Source organism: Chanodichthys erythropterus, chromosome 6 (assembly GCF_024489055.1).
Source record: "Chanodichthys erythropterus isolate Z2021 chromosome 6, ASM2448905v1, whole genome shotgun sequence".
In the NCBI taxonomy this organism is placed as follows: domain Eukaryota; kingdom Metazoa; phylum Chordata; class Actinopteri; order Cypriniformes; family Xenocyprididae; genus Chanodichthys; species Chanodichthys erythropterus.
The window spans coordinates 3,923,571-3,947,627 of record NC_090226.1 but is presented as its reverse complement, the minus strand read 5'-3'; the positions used below and the strand labels follow the sequence as shown (position 1 = coordinate 3,947,627).

At 39.5% G+C, this 24,057-nt stretch overlaps 1 protein-coding gene across 7 annotated transcripts in view; it reads left to right on the top strand.

Moving 5' to 3' along the window:
* camta1b (calmodulin binding transcription activator 1b) overlaps window positions 1-24,057 on the top strand; it is a 240,753-nt gene that overhangs the window by 114,717 nt on the left and 101,979 nt on the right. For all 7 annotated transcript variants that reach the window (XM_067387774.1, XM_067387780.1, XM_067387778.1 and 4 more), the window contains exon 3: window positions 15,991-16,126. In XM_067387774.1, coding sequence (XP_067243875.1) covers window positions 16,007-16,126 — 120 coding nt within the window. In that variant the 5' untranslated portion in view covers window positions 15,991-16,006. The remainder of the gene's footprint in view (window positions 1-15,990; window positions 16,127-24,057) is intronic.

The window sequence follows — 24,057 nt, the reverse complement described above, 5'->3', positions numbered from 1 at the left end:
TGGCTAGAATAAGTGTCCCAGACGTCATTCTGATCATCAGAATGTGAGATAGGTGAGTATTGAGGGGGCTGAGGAGAGGAAATCTCTCTGAAAGTGGCCTCCCACTGACTGGGGAGATGAATCCAGGAAATGGGGGTCAAAAGCATGTGAACCATGAGTGACTGCTGGGATGATGCAGCGCTCATTGATATGCATGTCTCTGCTGGTATTTGTGGTGAGGGTTTGGAATGAGGCGAGAGCAGATGATCCAGCCCTCGACTGCTGCAGTATTTATAAGTCAGAGTCTCCCAAAATGAGCAACTGGACAAAGAGGAAGTATCTATCTCTCTCTTTCTCTCTCTTCCACTGCAAGCGCTATTTATCTTGCTGGTCTCTGATAAATGGTGGGTCCGTATGTACCTCATTCATTGGTGTAGCTCTCGTTGTCTCGCTGCGTCAGCCTTTTCTACAGCTCCACCACAGCGCTCTCTAAACTATTCATGAAGTGCTCGTCAAACAGCGTTAAATCTAGATAAACCCTTAAGGAAAGGGTTTGTGTGTTGACAGCTGCGCCAAATTTCAGATGCCAGATTTCCTATGCTAAATTTCGAATGTCTATCAATTTGCCTGAGGAAAAGCAGTAGTAATGTCCAGAGTTTCACTTGACAGCTGGTTGAAAAATATGTATCATTGTTGTATCGGAGGGATTTGTTTTGGGATAGAAGAGATTTGTTTGGATGTGCTCCGTCTTAGAGACACATGTCACCCTAAAGCTCCTGTTTATCCCGTCAGCTGTTCATCTGATAGTCCTGTTTCACAAATGCACAGTCATTTTGCCCAGTCATTTCTGAGTATGCAGACACACTGACAACGATCTCTTCATATTGTTTGTAGAGTATTACTGGTTTAACTCATATATTGTAATTATATTCACTAGGGGTGTGGCGGTACACAGAAGTCACGGTTCGGTATGTACCTCGCTTTTGGGGTCACGGTTGTGTACAATAGGAAAAAAGGTCATACTTTAGTTTAGGGTCCAATTCTCACTATTAACTTATTATTTACTATGACTTTTGCCTCAATAAACCCCTAATTACTGCTAATTAAGAGATAGTAAAGCAGTTGTGTAGGATTATAGGATGTAGAATATGGTCATGCAGAATAAGGCATTAATATCTGCTTTATAAGTACTAATAAACAGCCAATATCCTAGTATTATGCATGCTAATAAGAAACTAGTTCATAGTGAGAATTAAACCCTAACTAAAGTGTTACCGGATAAAGGAACAAATCCACATTTATTAGTTTTATTTTCATTTATTTTGAACAGACAGTAGTGCAAATCACAGTTTGTCCCACCTAGCTGCATTTAGTGCCCTTGTTGGTACAGTACAGCCTCTTATAATGTATTACTAAGCACAGCAGTGAACAGAATAAACTCTTGCAGGACTGATAAAAAAAACAAAAGGTATTTGGTCACATTCAGCTGCAAAACTGAAAAGCATCTTGTATTATAAAAGTCAAAACAAAAAGAATGAAAAAATAAAACTTGTGCATTAAAAGTGTTACAGTTTTCTTCACTTAAACTCTATTTAAACATTCAAAGCTAAAGCCCAACCCTCCTATACTTTTTTTTTTTTTTTTTTTTTTGCGTTTCATGCACAGGTCAATGCATGAGCCTTTTTAAAATATTTTCTTCTTTTTCCATGAGCACAGAAAGACGCATTCGACGGGTGCGCACTACCCAATGGACTTTGTTTTTCAAGCACTCAAGTCATTCGCGTATGCACCGTTCTGCTCTTTTTCCTGTTGTGGCAGTTAGCAAACAACGTTGTATTACCATGTGCGCCCTCTTCTGGATTGGAGTGTGGATCACCTGTGACTGTATTCGTCATCTAACTGCATGAAGTGAACTGTGATGTACTTATCGTATGGTTCGGGATGAATACATGTACTGTTGCACCCCTAATATTCACATCTCTACTTTTTAATTGGTTAATATCAGGAAGCAATGTATTCACAGGCAGAATAACGTAAATCCGTGGTTCTCAAGCTTCAGGACTGAAATTTTGCACTGGATATAATGCAGCAACCAAACACAGAACCAACCTTTTTATTGCATAAAAAATGTGAATTTATTAATATATTATTAAATAGGAATCATTATTACAGCAAATAATTATTTGCACAAAACATAGTGTGGTTTGCAGTCCACTGTTTATCCTCACTGCAAATGAAGCTGTATTCAGTGTCACATTTTCTTTTATCCTGTGTAGTTTTGTTCATGGTTTTTGAGAATGAGTGCACGTCGCTCGACCTGTTCATATTTGACTGGCTTCTACCAAGAGACAGACATATTGCAGAGTTTGTGACTCAGTTTTGTGTTGTGACCTACTAGTTGAGAGATTTAAGTGTTTGCATAAATTACTTTTTTTGTTGTAGTCATTTAATCAACAATTTTTAATCTGAGCCGTTAGATGTAAAATAGCTCGAAACAAAGCAATCGATTAAATCGTGAAGAAGCTTTGCATAAATGATTATTATTGTTACAGTCATTATTCTGATTATGGAAATGCTTAAAATCGGATAGTTGGCCTTTTTCAGTCTTTGTCATTTCCCTTTTCTTTTTTTGTTTTGTCTCTTTCTGTCGGTGTTATTTTCTCCTTGACCGTTCGAGTCGGGTCAGCATCAGTTCCCAGATGCTGGTGTGCGTCATATGAGGTGTGTGTGTGTGTGTGTGTGTGTGTGTGTGTGTGTGTGTGTGTGTGTGTGTGTGTGTAGTGTAGGATGTACAGTATGGGTCAATGGGCTGCAGTGACAGAACAGTCCTGCCCACCACGTCTCCACATAGAAAAATGAGGGCCGATCCATTCCAATTTATTGATGGGAACAATATGAGACACTAGACTGACTAAAGCCACAGCGCACACCCTCTTCTCTCTCTTTCTCTCTGTTTTTTTCTTTTTCTTTCTGCTCCTCTCACTGGAGAACCATCAGTATCAAGAGGATGGACAGAAAGAATATTAAAAGAGTATTATGAAGAAGAATGGAAAATACATACAGAGGCCCCAAAAGTATTTGGACACTTAAGTCACACTTAAAAATGCCTGAATGTCATTGCATTAGATTTCTCCTGGTATTATAGGCCTTGGTCTGGCTCCATTCTTGTATATAATGCCCATTTTTCACAATTCAATCACTTTCTGATGCATAAAATGAAATCCCACCTTATTTTTTTTCTCTCGTCTCTCGAAATGCATCACATTATGGAAGTTAAATGGTCTGTGAATGCTGTTTTGTGTTGATTTGAAGTGTCCAAATACATTTTGAGGCCACTGTACGAGCTGCACGTCACAACACAGACACACAGAAACACAGCCGTGAAGAGAGAGAAAGAGAGTGAGCTCAGAGGGATGAAACCTAAAAAAAAAATACATCCAACGCCTCTCATATCATTTCAAAAGATGAATCTAATCTCACTGCAATCAGCTCTCTTGCTCTACCGCCTGTCTCTCGCATGATCGTCAGCGGCGGTCTCTCGGCACGCTCCCATCCCCTCCCAACAGGCCACGGACGCTTCGCTTTGCGGTTATTAACCTGAACAGTGGGCGCATCTGAGTCTAGGTTAATAAGCTGCTGTCTTCACCTCACTCTTTGTCGGGAGAACAATGTTGTCAAGCCTCCAGAAATTGGCAATTTACAACAGAGATGGAAATGGAAGGCAAGGTACTCGTCTGTGGAATGCTTTTTATAGCCGGGCCCACCAGCGGAGCCTTGCTCTCCCACAGCCTTTTAATGATGGATATGAAATTACAGAGGTGTGAGACTGAGATGAGACTGGAATGAGAATGGACAGAGACAAGGCGAAGGGAGACAGGGGTGCTAACCAGCAGCAACTGTACTTTATTTAGAACCGGTTTAAAAAGGGTCAGAGCCAGATAAATAGCTAGATATTGTGTTGGCACCAAATGGCATAGACAAGTCTTGAGAAAGATCATATAAATGATAGGCTTTGGGGGTGTTTTGACAGATAATGCAGTATAAATGTAGGCGATATAAAGTAAGCAAATTATATATTTTTTTAGGAATACACTTTTTTTTTTGCAGAAAAGTGATGCTCAAAGTTCAATGCAAAACGAGATATCTTCTTTTATAGTAATCACTTTTTAAGAACTACAACATAAACACATTTACATAAACCCCGCCCACGAGAACATACAACAAAGGGGGTGAGGCCATGTTGTGCTGCTTTAGAGAAGAGGAAGAGTTGTTGTAGTAGAGTGTTGTTGTCATGCCATCATTTTACGCCAAACTGCTTCACAAATGAGGGTCAATTCAACACAAAAGATGAACATGACGGCACATGCTAGTGGAAGAGTTGAATCAACTTCAACATAAATTTATCCACTAACCATTCAGAAACGTCCAGTTTCATTTTAAAAGTTGTAACTTCTTCCTGAGTCTCTCCATCAGTGTCGACTCCGGTTTGAACAATGTAAGACTGAACACCGTTACTGATAGGGGTGTGACGAGAGGTATCTCATGAGATGAGACGAGACTCGAGATTGAGTTCACGAGACAAGATGACGAAATACATGACTACAAAAAATATTCTGCAGGTGTATTTGAAATGTTTTAACTAATCATCTTGTAATGAATGTCATTTCAGTTCTACTTTCTGAGTATGAATTATCATATGCAGTAAAAGACAACAATACTCAAGCACTGTAAAAGGTTTTGCCACAAACTCAACTGACTGACTTCTCTTCTGTATGATTTCAGTCTCTTCAGACCTTACTGTACATGATTTTGACCTCCTAACTGAACTACTTTCCACAAACTGATCATAGAAATAAAAACAGTATAAATAAAAACGGTAACACTTTACAATAAGGTCTCATTTATTAACATTAATGTATTAACCAACATCAACTAACAATGAGTAATATATGTGCTACAGTATTTATTAATCTTTGTGTATGTTAGTTAATAAAAATAGTCATTCATTGTTAGTTCATGATAGTTCACAGTGCATTAACTAATGTTAACAAATGAAACCTTACTGTTTCTGCTTAATAACATTAAGAGAATTTTTATGGTAACACTTTACAATAATTGCAACCATAATCGCACTCTCTCAATATTCAAAGTGCAAATAAGACCAAATTTTTCTTTGATACAGAGCTAAGAGATGGTTACAACTACACTGCCCAGCCTAAGATAGCTTTCATATTGAGAGATATCTGCATGCATCAGGGAGCCGCTTTCAAAATGTGGGGTATTGAAATCGCGTTTGAATGCGCACTTGTGTTTACTTTCACTTTCGTGATCGCGCATACTCTGTGAATATGGAGCGGCGGTAAGCGTTATCCAACTTAATTAAATGTTTTTTATTTAAATACAAAGCAAAATGACAGTGGAGGCGCAATGTAAACGTACCGGTGTCATATTCTTTCCTATTCATCCTAACCATTCTGTCATGGCAACATCACAAGACTACTTTTCGCCTCGATGAGAAATCTCGTCACATTTTAGTCTCGCGACACAAGATCTCGTCACACCGCTAGTTACTGACAATCCTCATTTTGGCTGCGTGAGATTCTCCAGCTTTGTTGTTGTTGAGCAACTGAAGCGTGAGCTGTTAAAGCTCTGCCCTCTTCTGGAAAGGGGGCGGGAGCAGCAGCTCATTTGAATTTAAAGGCACACACACAAAAACGGCATGATTTTGCTCAAACCCAAATAGGGGCAAATTTGACAAGCTATAATAAATGATCTGTGGGGGATTTTGAGCTGAAACTTCAGACACATTCTGGAGACACCAGAGACTTACAGCTATGGAAAAAAATTAAGAACCAACAGAGAAGTGATCAGATGTGTATTATCTTACCGAATTATACAAAAATCTTGATTAACATTGCATTTATATTTAGAATTTTCTAGTTGCTTTAAAGGGGACCTATAATGCCTCTGCCACAAGATGTAACATACAGCTATGGAAAAAATTAAGAGACCACTCCAAGTACAGAAATCAATGTTAAGTGGTCTCTTAATTTTTTCCATAGCTGTATGTTACATCTTTTGGCAGAGGCATTATAGGTCCCCTTTAAAGCAACTAGAAAATTCTAAATATAAATGCAATGTTAATCAAGATTTTTGTATAATTCGGTAAGATAATACACATCTGATCACTTCTCTGTTGGTTACCAGTGAAAGAATAACGGAAAGTTTGACTGAGTTAGCAACATTAACTAAGACAGACGTAAATGTAATAACGTTACAGTTATTGTAATTTCCTATAATTTGGTTACATTTGGCCCAAGTGTGATAGAAACGATAATCGAAAACTGTTTCAGGCAGTGTACTGTATCTCCAGCCCTGACGCAGTGGTTCAGCAGGGAAGCACTTGATCGAGCTGCTTTGAAGCATGTGTTGATTTTGATTGATTTTTGAAGGCACGTTCCTCTTCGTTCCGGTCGCACAGCACAGCGCAAGGACACAACACCGTCAGGACACAGCGAGGAAGCTGCCTCCACATAACAACAGAGTAGAGATCTGCTCCTTTTCAAAGATGCCATGCTTCCCACGCTGCCTTTTTGTAATACCCTGCGGTCAGGTGAAAATTAATTCAACTCCCTGTGGGCGTGGAGATCGCTGAGAGACCGAGGAGGGGGTGAAGCGTCCTGTGTGTGTGGAATCATGGACAGGTAGCAGCCCCGGCCCCTGACAAACACAGATAGTCCACAGCCTCCATGCTGATGTATTCATGAGTAGTCCTGCACCTCAATAACTTAATTAACCCCGTGTAGCGGCCCACCGCATACTGTCCCTTCCACAGCAGATAACACGGAGGAGACCATGCAGGGAAACAGATCATGTGTCTTTCTCGCTCTTTCTCATATCTCTCGTGATCTTGTGCAGGAATGTGTGATGAGATTGTAACAATGTTCTAGGTGTCTTGTGTCTCTTTGTTTTTTCATGCAACAATGCCAGTGTCAACTCTGAGATGTTTGTGAGAAACATTTTTAGCTTAATAGAAGTAATGGAACCAAGATTTCAGGCAGGTTTTTCTTCTTCTTTTTTCCCCTTTGTTTTTATACTTAAAGAAATGTAAGATTAAAGTTTGAAGATAACATTAGTTTACATCACATCAAACACTTACAGATCCAACCATGTATTTTAATGCAATTTGTTTTTGCCATATTCATATTTTTTATTTATTTTATTTTATTTTTTATTTTTTTTTGAATAAATTAAATTCACAATGTAGAAACATTTATTGTTTTAATATTTGGCATCCAAAATCTAACCAATAATGGTGGTACCATTTGTAATATTTGCATATTCACTTGCAAATCCATCCATCCATCCATCCATCGTTCTAGCTATCATTCTATCTATCCATCCTGCCATCTATCTATCTATCTATCTATCTATTGTTCTTTCCATCCATCCATCCATCTTTCATTCTATCTATCATTCTGTCTATCCCTCCCTCCATCCATCCATCCATCCATCCATCCATCCATCCATCTATCTTCCCGTCAGTCAAATTCCAGTTCGACTTCCTGTGTGTTGTTGCCAATTAAAATGTACACTCATGAATTGCAAGTGAGCCAGTTCTGAATTTTTCAGAACCCTGGTGTCAACAGCAAAGCAGCTCTAAATGCGGCCTTAGCTTTAACATGCTTTTGCTGCCATGCAAGCACTGCTGTTTCCTTCTGGAAATGCAAATCTTGTTTACCTCACTGTTGGACGTCGTTTTCATTTTATTTATTTTTTTCCTGGGGGGTGGGGTTGGGTGGGGGGGTGGGGGTCATAAGTAGAGTATGCTGGAGCCTGAGGGCAAAGAAAACGGTTTAAAAACATCTCTAACATAAGCGGCGTAATGTTTCTAGTAATGATTTAATTAGGTTTAATAGCTTCCGTGGCTTTACCCTTTTCACACTCATCCAGTTAACACAATGCAGAAGCCTCAATGCGATTTTCCCCGAGGGCCGAAACTCAGCGCCGTCTTTCCATTACTGTTCACACCACAGCTCCAAATGCCACCACCATTGATAACCTCCAACCCCCAGAGGGAAAGCCTGAAAACGAGACGATCGGGAAGCCCATCCTATGCCGCAACTCCTGTATGCAATTATTCAGCCATGAATGCTGTGGCCTTTCCATGCCCTTTGGAAAACTCACCCTGACCAAATGCACACTGGGGTTGCTCGGTCTGGGGGCGCTGTGCATTTTAAGGTTAGTGCTTGTTGCCTGTGGTCGCCTTATTGATCCCAGGCAGCCTGGTGCTCTCTGCTTTTTGGAGATAAGGCAACAGACTCGACCCCCTCCTTATCCCACTGGCCCCGCCAGACTTACAAACAAACACCCAATTTCTAATCCACTTGTGGGCTCCTGAAGACAGACAGGCCTTTATTTATACCCTTTCAAGCCATCCTCCGGGTCCGCTCTTCCGATAAGCCGTGTAGGGACATCAGTTTTCTTGTTTGGAGGCAATCAGACGTAGACGAAACCCTCCACCCATCACTGTCCTGACCCCCGTCTGTTTTAGCCAGACGAAGACAGAGGAGCCGAACCGAATAAAGCTCCAGGTTCATGTGAGTGTTGATGAGATCAGCGTTCTGTAATGCTAAGCATGAAAATAGGATCAAACTCATGTCCAATAGTGTGCAATAGGACATCGTCAGAACTACAAAATGACATAGTGCCACGGATGGTAAGCGGTAGGTAATTCCATAACCTGGGTATGTCTATCAAAAAGGCACAATCACCTTTTTGCTTCAGTCGGGACTGTGATACCTGAAGCAGAAGCAGAATACAATTTTGAATTTCAGACCATTTTAATTCTACTTCTTAACATTCACATTTGAATTGCATCCTGTTCGTTAGCTCAATTCAAACTGAATTCAAATTCAGCAATTAAATTGGTTTTTAAACGTATTCTCAGATCAGTTTCAAATGCCGCAAAACCCTGCTCCACTGCCATCAGAAGCTGCGATTAGCAACGCATCTCAATAAGACGTTTGAAAACTGATGGAATCGTGTCTCCAGAAAAACCTCAACACGCCCTCAGACAGCAGAAATCAAATTCTGTTCAATAAGATCCACAATTACATTAGACCACATCCGATAGCAGCACACCGACAGCGCATGTGCTCGTCCACATGTGTTTTCATGTTCCGTGTGTGGCGCAGTCCTGTCACCATGGTAATCAGGTGATTGATTGATGATTGTGATTGCTGACATTGAGGGGTGGGCAGGTGGAAAAATACATGGGGGGTGATTTGTTACCGCCTGCCACCTCTGTTATCGCTTATTAAATCAACAGGCAAGGTGAGGAGATATGAAAACAAGCAGAGAGAGGCAGGACTCCTGCAAGGATAAACAGATCAGCTCCTGCACCATATGGAATACCAGTCCTTTAGGTGGCTAAATGCCAGCGTGACTGTACACACACGAGGAGCTGCTGTCTGTTAACAGGCATCAGATGCCCTGGTGCTCGAGTCAAGTGTTGTGATGTTCAGATAAGGCTTGATTTGGGTCTCTTTTGTGTATATAAGTGTCAGTTACTCTTTATTTTTTTATGGCCATGTTCACATAATAGTATGCTATTCCATACATGGCCAAATTTAGTTAAAAGGCCAATAAATAAAACAAAAATAGTACTATTCATACTAGCACTAAAGTACTTGTACTATTTCTGTAGTATATGTATATTTTAGACCTAATATGTTTGTCATAATGCGGAATATGCAACAGAGCATATTCAAAATGTGTACCACAGTGCTATGCGCTTGACATGGCCCTTCATTTCTAGTGTGGTGGGGGTTTTTGCATTTTTACTTGTCTTGACTCATGCCAAGACTTAAGACATGTTTAGATAAAATTGGATTAAACATGCAAATTACCCATATTTCCTACAGTGGGTACGGAAATTATTCAGACCCTCTTAAATGTTTCACTCTTTGTTATATTGCAGCCATTTGCTAAAATCATTTAAGTTCTTTTTTTTTTTCTTCTTCATTAATGTACAAACAGCACCCCATATTGACAGAAAAACACAGAATTGTTGACATTTTTGCAGATTTATTAAAAAAGAAAAACTGAAATATCACATGGTCCTAAGTATTCAGACCCTTTGCTCAGTATTTAGTAGAAGCACCCTTTTGATCTAATACAGCCATGAGTCTTTTTGGGAAAGATGCAACAAGTTTTTCACACCTGGATTTGGGGATCCTCTGCCATTCCTCCTTGCAGATCCTCTCCAGTTCTGTCAGGTTGGATGGTAAACATTGGTGGACAGTCATTTTTAGGTCTCTCCAGAGATGCGCAATTGGGTTTAAGTCAGAGCTCTGGCTGGGCCATTCAAGAACAGTCACAGAGTTGTTGTGAAGCCACTCCTTCGTTATTTTAGCTGTGTGCTTAGGGTCATTGTCTTGTTGGAAGGTAAACCTTCGGCCCAGTCTGAGGTCCTGAGCACTCTGGAGAAGGTTTTCATCCAGGATATCCCTGTACATGGCCGCATTCATCTTTCCCTCGATTGCAACCTGTCATCCTGTTCCTGCAGCTGAAAAACACCCCCACAGCATGATGCTGCCACCACCATGCTTCACTGTTGGGACTGTATTGGACAGGTGTTGAGCAGTGCCTGCTTTTCTCCACACATACCGCTTAGAATTAAGGCCAAAAAGTTATGTGTTGGTCTCATCAGACCAGAGAATCTTATTTCTCACCATCTTGGAGTCCTTCAGGTGTTTTTTAGCAAACCCCATGCAGGCTTTCATGTGTCTTGCACTGACGAGAGGCCACTCTGCCATAAAGCCCCGACTGGTGGAGGGCTGCAGTGATGGTTGACTTTCTACAACTTTCTCCCATCTCCTGACTGCATCTCTGGAGCTCAGCCACAGTGATCTTTGGGTTCTTCTTTACCTTTCTCAACAAGGCTCTTCTCCCCCGGACGGCCAGCTCTTTGAAGGGTTCTGGTCATCCCAAATGTCTTCCATTTAAGGATTATGGAGGCCACTGTGCTCTTAGGAACCTTAAGTGAAGCAGACATTTTTTTGTAACCTTGGCCAGATCTGTGCCTTGCCACAATTCTGTCTCTGAGCTCTTCAGGCAGTTCCTTTGACCTCATGATTCTAATTTGCTCTGACATGCACTGTGAGCTGTAAGGTCTTATATAGACAGGTGTGTGGCTTTCCTAATCAAGTCCTTCACTCAAATGAAGGTGTAGAACCATCTCACAGCAAAAGGTCTGAATGCTTACGACCATGTGATATTTCAGTTTTTCTTTTTTAATAAATATTAATGAGGAAAAAATGAACTTAAATGATTTTAGCAAATGGCTGCAATATAACAAAGAGTGAAAAATTTAAGGGGGTCTGAATACTTTCCGTACCCACTGTATATCAAAAGATGAGAGCTGAATGGCAAATAAATGTAATTACCTGTTGGTTATGTGTCAATAGGGTAATAAGTATTTTTCGTTTACTGTTTCTAAAAAAAAAAAAATAAGTTTACAGTATATACAGTACTGCACAGTAAGGATACTACAGTTCTCAATAATATTGAACCATTCTGTACAACATCCAGGGTTCAATATGCGCTTGTGAATTGCGTTTTTTTTTCTTTTTCCTTCTCTCGGATTTGCCATTGTTCCTTACCTAGAGCTGTCAAAATGACTGAGGAGAAGATTACTTTTTAGTGTCGCTGCTTCCAAAAACTTCCCCAGGTTACTGTAAATTATGTCCATCGCATTGTGAGGCTGTCAGCTGTCATACCGACCAGTAAAAGGAGAAAGGCATTAAACATTTTAAGTTATATCGACAACTTTGAGGGTGAGTATAATCATCTACTAGCAAACCTAGCTAATAATGCCAATTTGACCTCTTGCGCCAATTTGATCAGCACTTAAATAGAATTTGCTTTAAAAGCCATTCACCTCTCTAGTCTTCAGGTCTGAGCCGTTTGTTCTTTTGTAACGTGATTATATTATACAATACACTAGAAATGTGTACAATTGGATTTTTTTCTTTTGCTTTTAAGTAAAATAAAGAAAGAGTACTGCAATAAAAAAATAGTATTTTTTCTCCTTAACCTCTTACTGTTACTTTCGCCTAAGCATAGAATAACAAAAAACACTGTGTTGTGTCAAGCCATCAGAACCGAGGCCAAGCCATAAAAAATCGAGGTATGTATTAAACCGTGGGCTAACTGTATTGTTGCATCCCTACTGCACAGTGTTCAGTATTTAGTAAGCAGTATTTGTTTCATTCTTTGAAGGATAATAAAGAGGGAATGGAAGTGTTAGGAAGGAGTAGGACTGTGACATGCCCATGGCTCTGATGCATTGACTGTGTAACTGCTGCACCACGACACAGAAAGCTGCTCGTTTTCATCTGTATATTATCTTTGTTTTCTCAGGAGATCACTTGTGCAAATGTGGGAACCTTCCGAATTTGGCTTATTCATAACTGAAGTGTTGTGCCTTGCTTTTCTCTTTTACCGTTATAATTACGTCGCTAGTTCCACAGTGTCTTTCGGGTGTATACGAGCTTCATCAGAAAGCTTTCTCACCACCACAGCACAGACACCTTATTTACGTGTAAAATGAACTAAGTAAAAATGAATAATTTAGAAACCTGTGGCAAGAAGAGAATTTCTAACTTTCCTGAATGTCTCCTAGGTTGCTATGAGGAAAATCGAACACATTGCCGGAATGTGGTGTCTGTATGTGCCGCTGTGCAATTTCGCCCTTTGATATTTTATTATAATTGGTGTCTTTAAAAAAATACACCTGCTGTGAATTAGGGTGGCCTGTAAAGTTATTCCACGATTGCATTATAATATCCTTCTAAAACATGTCTGCGCTCAAGTGCGACTACTACAGATTTGATGTATTATGAATACGTTCTAAAGCATTACAATCCCATTTATTATTCATTATACACACATCTAAAGCTCTGTTGAAGTCCTACACGGTTGTATCGACTGCCTATGTTTAATCAAACATATACCACCCATTGAATAAGACGGTATTCCCAACCACATCCCTTGAAGAACATTTCTTCCCTGCCCATATTTTCCATTTCTGTCTGGTACATTACGTCTCTGAAACAGAAGAGGCGTCCTGTCATCCAAGTGTGATAACGGAATGGTTAGCATTCCTTTTGCCCTGCTCTCCATGTATAAATATGTATAATTCTGATAAGATTAATTGGATCGCCTAAGTACACACAGAGAAGGAGAGAGACAGAGGACGCAGAAGAGCGCTCTTGTTCCGGCTGTTTTTCGCAAATCTGCTCCGGGCCCACCTCACATTCCCCTGCTAAAGTGCTTCATTTTTTTTCTGGAACAAACTGCCTTCAATTAAAAAAGAAAATGGCTTACCCAAAGGTCCCGAGGAAAAGGAGCCATGCAAATGGCTTGAACACACTCACGATAAATAGTCCTGTTAAAATATTAAGCATTCTGAGAAGCGTTCGATAAATGCTCACCTGTGTCTTAATGGGGAAACACATTTCTTTGAATTTCCACTCCTGAGAAATTATACTCACTCACTGTATGGAGGAATCTCATGAAAACATTTACAGGTCATATTTCACAACAAAATCAAAAGAGAAAGAAAAAAGATGCCCATTTTTAGGACCTTTTTGCATTTTTGGTATATATTTTGATGATACTTAAGCACTATAAAAGCAAGGGAGTCATGTAACATTAGCAACACATTATTAGCCGTCTGTAACGTAGTCAAGCAAAAGGCTAGTCATATCAATTACCGTTATGTGTCCGACGTTGTAAAGAGCGATACCATTGTGCAGCGTTTACCTCGGTAAGTTGACCGAGTGGATCTCTGAGCTCGTGCGAGTGAGTGGAGGCGGGGCTAATTAACATATTCATAGATCCATGTATACTAAATGAAGCAAGGGTGTAGAGTTACATTCAAGCTATTTAAAGGCACGATAATTTTGGTTATCAAACATGAGTTTAAATAGATAAAATTATTGACTACAAGGTGACGATAAGAAAAATATAATTTCTTATATATTTCATGGGATTCACATGGATTCACATTAGTGATGGCCGATTTCGAAACACTGCTTCATGAAGCTCTGAAGCTTCATGAATCTTTTTGTTTCGAATCAGTGATTCGGAGCGTGTATCAAACTGCCAAAGTCACGTGGGGCTTTACCCTATGGTTTTACCTGATCTCTGATCAGTTTTATACAGTTGTACATGTTTTAATTATACATTAGAATAATTAAAATGAATAATGGTAGTTATTAATCTCTTATTGGCCTGTTTAGCTTGAGCCATGGAACAAAGAAACAAGCCTTTAAAATTGATAAAAGAACACAAATTATACAGACACTCTATATTTAATCTTATTAGATGATTAGTTAATTCCATTTAATTGATTTTACTTTAAATAAAACTTTTGAAATACATTGGTTAAAGTGTATTTTTAACGCATGTTTGGCCTGAGTTTTGTTGCATTTGCACTGTTCTGACCACTAGGGGTCACCGTGGAGACAGGTGTCAGATTGTTTCGAAGCCTTGAATCATTACGGCACATTTGATTCAGCTGCTTCAGTGTTTCATGAAGCCTCGATCTGCCCATCACTAATTCACATGATACTCTTATTGTAACATATGGGAGCGGGGCAACAGAAATGGAGATCCACGTGCAGGCTTTATTCATAAGAGCATAATTGTACAGGCAGTAGGTCAAACACCAGCAAACAGAAACAGGAAGGCAAGGCAAAAGAGTAGTCCGATACACAGGCAAAGGTCAAGGCAGGCAGCAAACAATCATCAACAAGGAATCAGTCCAGGGTCAAAAACACAGGCTAGGCAAGGCAAGGCAAGGAACACGGAGACAAGGTCTGATACAAGTCTTAACAATACTCAGCCATGTGTGTGTGTGTGTTTGAGTGCAGCTTATAAAGTGTCACTGATGGGAAACAGGTGTGAGTGTGTGATTAGTTCCTATGTGGGGAATTGTGGGAAATGGAGTCCATATGAGAATAGAGCACGGATAAGCTATATAGCACAAATGCTCCATATCTGTTTACCCTTAGTGCTTGTACCAGAAATGCAGTTTTCATTGAACATTTCCTGTTCCTGTGTTACTGTTTTAAGAAGAAAGAAAAATCCCCAAACTAACTACACACCAAAGATCAAAAGCATCTCTCCCATAAATGGTTTCTGAGTTGGTTTCATGTTCTGGCAGGGAACTTCAGCCTTCTTCATTTGTTTTGGCAAACAGCACCCAAGAAGCGTTCCCATGGCATTGGTCGTCACCGGTGAAAAATGAGCAGAACCAGCCAATGCACAAGACACAACCTATAAACATTCATCGAACCAATTCACATTAAATACAGTCCCAAGACCGATTGTTTCTGTGTCAAACCAAGAAGTGGGCAGAGAGGAATTCTCTACAAATGCAGAGCTGGCAATAAACCTCCAGTATAAATGGGAACGGACGGGCCACATAAAGGGCCTCAATGTGATATTAATCCTGCACCGCTGCGGTCTGGAAAGCACTCCGTCAAGCTAACGTGTTTTACTCCATCTCCGATACGGTTATGATAATAATGAGCTGTACCTTCCACACATCAGCTCTGAGCGATAGAGGCTCAAGTCATTGGTGTGTTAAAGTGTTTTATTATTATAGGTGGAATTATGAATTATTTTTGGGGAAGTCCTTCCTTGAGTGTATAAATTAAAGGAGGTTGGTTTACTCTGAATGCTGTGCTTATATTTCAGATTGTATGATATTTCGTACTAAGTTGATATATACTTTATATATTTTGTATTATTTTATGATACATATTTATGTATACAATTTCAAGCACGTTTTTACACCTTATTTGTTTCTGGTTTCTAAATTCCATCTACATTAAAGTATGTGTTTTCCCTCAGAGCCTTTCGTGTTCATACTAAAACAAATCCCTGTTCTTATACGGTGTCAGTGTCATCTAAGCTCTCTCTTTCTCTCTGTCTCAGGCCGCAGAATGGGTCTATGATCCTCTACAACAGGAAGAAGGTGAAGTATAGAAAAGATGGCTACTGCTGGAAGAAGAGGAAAGATGGGAAAACCACACGGGAGGATCACATGAAGCTCAAAGTGCAGGGAGTCGAGGTGAGAGGCTGTTCGCTATTAGTAATGTGATACGATCTCTCCTCAGTGGGAAACCTCAGCGCAGACTGTCAAACTATGTGACTAACCTTTTTATATGTTCAGTTTGGAGGTTTTGTGTGCATCTGGCATTTGTGTCACCAAATGGATTGGAAATATGATTGTTTCAGGCAGGTTTCCCAAACACTGAAGAGCAAACTGGTGCTGGTATTTTTTTGTCTGGCTAATTTTATGGTTTAAGTTGAGCGAGGATGGTGTTTGTGTGTGTGTTTGTCCATTTTTACATGACCTTTCTAAGATCTGAACCCCTCCAGAAAACAGCCCTCCCCTCGCACCGCTGGCCGCGGCGCGTCCCTGTGCGGATGACTCTAATGTGTCAGCTCAGGCATGGCCCCTTTAAATGAAGAACCGTAATGAAGCATGTCTCCGGTCCCCGCGTTCCTGCTCACTGCCTCTAATGAAGAGAAATGTCAGCACATTGCCGATTTAGCGCCGTGATAGAACGAACCTACGGATGAGTGCAGCCGCGGCGGTCTCCTCTGATGCTCTGCCTACACGAGTCGTTCACCTGAGCCGCACACCCTGATCTGACTGAGCTTTATGAGGCCGGTTACAGACGGAGGCAACATTTAATGCATAAACATTGCTGATAGACATTTAGAAGGCATGTGTAGCCTTTAAAGGGATGGATCCAAACATTACAGTTCTGTCTTTGTTTATTTACATTTGTCATTCCAAACCCCTGACTATGAAACACAAAATGAAATGTTGAGCCAAATGTGAGTTAATGGGACCTGCAGCTATCAAACTAAAAAAAATGACAAAAAAGCATCATAAAACTAGTCCATATGACTCCTGTGCTATATTCCAAATCTTCTAAAGTTATCCCATGATTATGACATGCAAGAAACAATAACGTTTGTCTTCACAAGACAAGCTTGAATATGTGCAAATGAGATTAAATGTTGGCCTGTCCTCTCACAAAACCATTGTATGATTTCAGAAGACTCTGAATATGGTGCACAATTTATATGGACTAATTCCACTGTGCCTTTTGTGTGTGTGTGCGTGTGTGTGTGTCTGTTTTGGAGGTTTACTGTATGAAAGCCTGTTTCTGCCAGGACTTCACATATCTCACAATTCTTTTTTTAGTAATAAAGTCAGAATTGTGTGATATAAAGTCAGAATTGTGAGTTATAATGTCAGAATTGTGTTATATATAGTCAGAATTCCATGTTATGAAGTCAGAATTGCATGATCTAAAGTCAGAATTACGAGTTATAAAGTCAGAATTGCAAGTTATAAAGTCAGAATTACGAGCTAACGTCAGAATTGCAAGTTATAGTCAGAATTGCATGCTATAAAGTCAGAATTGCGTGATATAAAGTCAGTTATTATTAGTTATAAGGTCAGAATTGTGAGTTATAAACTTACAATTATGAGAAAAAAGTCAGAATTGCATGATATAAACAATTGTGTCTTACAAAGTCAGAATTGTGAGATATAAACTCAAAAAAAAAGTTGCCATCACCTTTTTTATTTTTTTATTTAGTGGCGGAAACAAGCTTCCGTATGAATGACTATGTTGCATTGAGAGAGCTCCTTAATTGTTTGGAACAACATGAGGGTGAATAAGCATGACAGAATGATCATTTTAAGTGAACGATCCCTTTAAAAATGAGCTGGTTCTTTTAATTCATTCATTCAAAATGAGTCACATACATTAACAGAACCAGCTCACAGGAGTCCCTTGTTTGAATGTTTGTACAAACAAATGACTCTTATGGACTGGTTCTTATAATGAATAATTCAAAACAAATTCTATGGACTTCTTTTATAGTACTTTTTTGTCTGTTTTGGAGCTTGAATGCCCCTGGTCACTATATGCTTTTGTTACTGAGCAGCATGAAAATACCCTCATGTCGTTCCAAAGATTTAAGGAGATGAGTAAACGATCAGAGAATATTCTATTCTATCTCTTTAAAACATAATTTCCAGGCAAATGTAATTCTTTAGCTGTTTAACACAATTCAATACAAGCTAAGGAAATATGACAGGCATGAAATGTGTATTTGTCCGTCTGTGAAAAGCATTATGTGTGGTGCCGATCGCAGACTCTGCTATAGAACATCCCTTGGGCCATTTTTCAATGCGGATCATTCCTCCAAATTTGTTTGACATGTTGAAAACAGGGTAGAAAATGGGTGGACAGCTGATGTTGAATCAATAATCATACAAGATGTTTCTGTCTGGATGGACGGCAGGTCTGAATGAACAACGACATTCTGACAGATGACCGTTTCACCTGCACTGGGCTGAAAGGGCAACGGTGGCGAGTCTTTTGGTTTGTTTTCCAGTTTGCTGGCCGCATAATTATATGTATTAGGATTTAAAATCATAGAACAGAACTATTACCAGAGATTCATCCTTTTGGAAATTTGCATTTTTACACTATATTGGGATACACATATTTCAGGCCGTTTGTGTCTGTGTTCAACCAATAAGCACATTTCTTATTTCTGGATCCAATCAAGCGAAGTAGGATACATTAGCGTACATTAGGACTTAAATCAGATTCAAATGTGTTTTATTTCGTCTCTATGAAACACTCATTCACTGAGGGGATTTTGGGTTGTAACAATGACACAAATGCCTAAAGGCTTGAGCGAGAGAGATGGAGTTGAAATGAAAAGGCTCTGCAGGGCATCTCTGCAGTTTTTAAATGGAAAATATTATTCATTTTGTAGCATGTTTTCCTCCTTGCTTTTGTCAAGGTTTTTTTTAGACTAAATAATCATAATTTAGCTTTGTATCTACTTTTTACACCCTTTCTCTGATCCTTAGATTTAAACAGCATGTTTTTACAACAGTCCCTAAACTGTTAAAACTAACCTCTATTAAAGATATCCCACCCTGCAAAAACTCATTTCTGGGACATGAATACAGGACATTAATATATTATTATCCTATATTATATTATATTTATTGCACATTTTTCTGTAATTAATCGCACCTAACATTAAATATTTTTATATTGTAATAATTTCACATTTAATCTCCAAATTAATGTAGACACAAAATAAAGACAGTCGGTGCATCCCAATTTGCGCACTTATACACTATTCTATGACGTTTTTAAGTATAAATAGTGCAGTAGTGCATTCACACTGAAAGTTCCAAAAAGAAAAAGTACACTTTAAATACCCGGATGATGCACTAAATTAACGTAAAAAAACAAAGTGTGGAATGTTGGACATTTTGTGCACACAACTGTCGCAGCTTTAATTACGTAGTGGAGGGGAAGGGAGGATCGGACTCCGTTGTTAAATGACAAAATAACCTTTTAACAATTCACGCACTTCATGGATGAGTGCATAGTGCATAGTGTATAGTGCATTATTTGGGACGCAACTAGTATATTTTAAATATTTGATCTAACAGGTAGGAATATCCAGAAATTGAATAAAGTTGTCAAACACTGTACTGCATAATTTATAAATTATATATAGATTCATTTGTATTAAAGCTACAAAAGTTATTCAGTTAATAGCAGTGAGTGATTTTCTTTGTCTTTTGTTCTTTGATTAACATTAATGTCAGACTGTAGCAGGTTTATTAGGCTGCTGTCACTTTAAGACCTGCCGCACATAACACGGATCTGCATCCTATTTTCTCTCAACTCTTTTTACATTCATTTAAGACTTTAACACATTTAAGACTCTGCTTTTGAGGATACTCGACAAAACTGGAATTTTGCAAAATTGTGTTTGTTTTTGTTGGCTGGTGTGTTGTCTGAAGCGGCTCTGTGTGTGTGTGTGTGTGTGTGTGTGTGTGTGTGTGTGTGTGTGTGTGTGTGTGTGTGTGTGTGTGTGTGTGTGTGTGTGTGTGTGTGTGTGTGTGTGTGTGTGTGTGTGTGTGTGTGTGTGTGAGAGACAGGAGATTCACAGACAGCGCTGCAGTTTTGTGTCTTATAGTGCTTGAATGGTTTAATAGCACTTGAATGAATGATAACATGATCATATAATGTAACATTAGCAAAAGGATGATGGAAAAAACGGATGCTGCGTTAATTGCGTTAAATATTTTTAACACGTTAAACTGAAAAAATGAATCGCATGTGTTAATGTGTTAATATTCACAGCACTAATGACACCACATTTAATTCAGACTGCAAACTCACAACATGCAGTAGGTACTTGAACAGCAGTGTTGGGAAACAGGTCACCAGAGCACTTATAAAGGCGCAGAAATCAAGCCCAAACCTGCCCCTGAGCTCTCCATCATAAGCCATTCCTGCCCTCCAGACACCAAACACACATTAAAACACTCTCTCAATCCCTCCACTCACTCTGTTTGCTCTGATAAAGAACTAAGCCATTTACCAGCATCCACCAGAGTCCCTGGTTACCTAGCGATGGTGGCAGTAGCCATGGGAGCAGTAGTCACAGCGACAGAGAGGATAATTGCAGCAGTTAGGTAGTTTCACTATTAAAAGAAACTAAGATGATGGAGCTGCGACTGAAGCCAGTGGGGACGTGATGAGTGTGTGTGTGTGTGTGTGTGTGTGTGTGTGTGTGTGTGTGTGTGTGTGTGTGTGTGTGTGTGTGTGTGTGTGTGTGTGTGTGTGTGTGTGTGTGTGTGTGTGTGTGTGTGTGTGTGTGTGTGTGTGTGTGTCACCAAATCTCACCAGAACAGGTCTGGGTCATATGAAGCCTATTTTTTTGCCTTTTCTTTGGTAATTTTACCATAATGCAGTGTTAAAATTAATTATTTTAAATATACATGTATTTAAATTATAATGAGGATGAAAAGTTTTCACATTGAGAAAATTCATTTAAAAAAAATCTCAACTTATTTATTCCTTCATTTTTATTTTGTGCTGAAATATGCCCTAGACTTGTTTTTTTTTTTTTTTTTTTGTGAGATTCACCCATGAGGAACAGACCGTCTTGGTTATTTGCAGAGGGAAAGAATATTTTAGTATCACAGTCTCGTGGAAATTTTCCTGCAGTGAGGCAAACTGTTCTACCCATAGCTCTATTTAATCCGATTTGCTTTGTGCCATTTGCTATTGTTTTTTTCATCAGTTGTGATATTTAAGCCTATTATTTTGTTTTAGTTTAGTTCGTTTTGCTTTAACAGACTCCGTGCGACACACGTGCCGTAGCGTGTGTACTGTCGTGGAAACCAATTCCACCAGCCCAAGTCGTCTGGCAAATAAAGTCTCTGTTGTGTGCATTATGATTGAATGTACACACACATCTGTTGTGTGTAGACACACACATACACCCCGAACCCGAATAGCATAAGACCGAAGATGTAACAGATGTGCATCCGTCGTGTGAGCTGTTCCATTCGCCTGGAGACTCGCAGATTAAACCAACAGGAATAAATCAAGGCTATTAGAATGGCTGCTAATGCCTAGAGAAAAGTGGAGAAACATACAGGCCAATGCTGCTTAATTAAGGGAGGGAGACTGACCATGTCTTTTTGACCTCCGAGCCAGCAGGGGGAGAGAGAGAACCCATCTAATATGGTTACCTAGTAATCACACGTATTTTGCTTGGAAAGTCTGTGAAAGAGAGATTCATATGGAAACCATTGGGGGTTTTGTTGTCTCAGAGTGTATTTCTTTTTGTTAGCATTATGGTTCGTAAACACAAATGTAGGGCTGTCATGATTCCTCGATTAAATTCGATTACTAAATAAAAAAAAAATAAAAAAAAATCCTCAATTGCAATTTACCTGTGTTGAGTAACCGGCAAAATGCTGGCACATTCAACTGACGAGAATCCATGAACTGCATTATTAGACCATTTTGCTTTTAATACTTTATTTGAACCTTTTATTATTGCCTCATTGTTATTATATACGTATTTTACGTCATTTTAAAGGCTATTGTTTGCTTAGCTCTATTTTTATTACCACAAAAAATCTCTGATTACTTGATTAATCGTCAAAATAATCTAACAATTACCAAAATAATCGTTAACGACAGCCCTACACAAATGTAATGCTTTGAAATGCAGTATAATGCAGCTGAACAAATCAACAAGCTGTAGTCACTAGCAAGCTCGTGATCTACACAAATTTCATCCACATGCACAGGGTTTTTCCAGCATTTCTTAAAGCCAAAATTTGTTAAATGCATTCATGCACTAAAACCTCAGACTCAATTCCCCCTGGGAAGTTCCTACTTACAAGTTCAGAAGTCATAATTATGATGTGATGTGGCTTCAATGATTTTGGTTGGACTCAATGAGCAGCTTCATTTTTTCACTCTTTTCTACTTTCTGACAAAGACAGGAAGCTTTTTAGTGCTAATGCAACAACAAAAACAGTAAATGATGTACATTAGGTGTGTAATTGGTGCTTTATCTGTATTTTATCATTGTTATGCAGCCATAAAGAATGGTGGGAAATGTAGTTTAGCCTGGCGCCTCATAAACCAGCTAAATGAGTAGCATTTTCCAGCAAGTTTTATCGCTATTTTTCATCTACAGTACACAAAATGCATAGAAGCGCAACTGCTCGGTCGATATTTACTGTTACAACTTTGCCATGATTGTTTAATTGAGTCAGAAAAACTGCGAGAGTGTCTACCTGCGCTCGTGACGTAATTCCAGTCATTCCGACATGACTTTAAAGCATTTGTAAGAGGCCTGGTCTAGACTAGCCGGAATCCAGAAGTTTGAGTGGAGTGACTCAGCAGGTGTGTTTGTGATAGTGCTGATCTCTCCTCTCAATGATTCTCTCCACACCAATCCTCCTCTTCCTCGCGATCCGCTCAAATGAATTTGGAACTCACAGCAGGTAGGTGTATCGAACCCCGAGTCCCTGGTGTGTAGGCTGGAGAAGAAATAGAGGCAGAAATCCATAAAGAAACTTTGTGAATGAGTAAGACGATCGTGGGGGAGCCTCTGAGGAGAACACTGAGAAAGCTTGTGAGGTACAGAGTAGAAAAATAAAAGCGTATGGATTATTGCTAGAACTTCTGGGAATTCCTGGAGCGGGAAAAGAAAAGATAGCTGCCAATGGTGCTGGAAGCTGTCAACTTGTGTTTGTCATTGAGTTCCGTCTCTCACTAACTCTGTCTCCCTGACTTTCATATGCTTTTTGTGGACATGAAACAGCATATTGTGTGTTTGTCAAAGCTAATCTCATCCAAAGTTTCTTAAAAAGAGGAACCGTTTCCCCCAAATTATCAGCTCAGGCTGATGTGCTACTATGTTGTTGCAAAGAGAGATATTTTCTTCTACAGAAATCTCTTTTTAAGGACTACAAAAAATGGCTGGTAGGGACTACAACAAGCTTCTTTCCAGGTTGGTGACATCACAAATCCTAAAATTTACATAAATCCTGCCCCCAGGAACACACAGCAAAGGGTGTGAGGCCATGTTGGGATGCTTTAGAGAAGAGGAAGAGTTGTTGTAGTAGAGTGTTGTTGTCACGCCGTCATTTTACGCCGGACTGCTTCACAAACGAGGGTCAATTCAACACAAAAGATGAACATGACGACACATGCTAGTGGATGAGTTGAATCAACTCCACAGCAACTACATAAATTTATCCACTAACCATTCAGAAACGTCCAGTTTCATTCTAAAAGTTGTAACTTCTTCCTGAGTCTCTCCGTCAGTGTCGACTCCGGTTTGAACAATGTAAGGCTGAACAAATCCTCATTTTGGCTGCGTGAGATTCTCCAGCTTTGTTGTTGTTGAGCTGTTAAAGCTCCGCTCTTCTGGAAAGGGGGCGGGAGCAGCAGCTCATTTAAAGGGACACACACAAAAACATGTTTTTACTCACACCCAAATAGAGGCAAATTTGACAAGCTATAATAAATGATCTGTGGGGGATTTTGAGCTGAAACTTAACAGACACATTCTGGAGACACCAGAGACTTATATTACATCTTGTAAAAGGGGCATTATAGC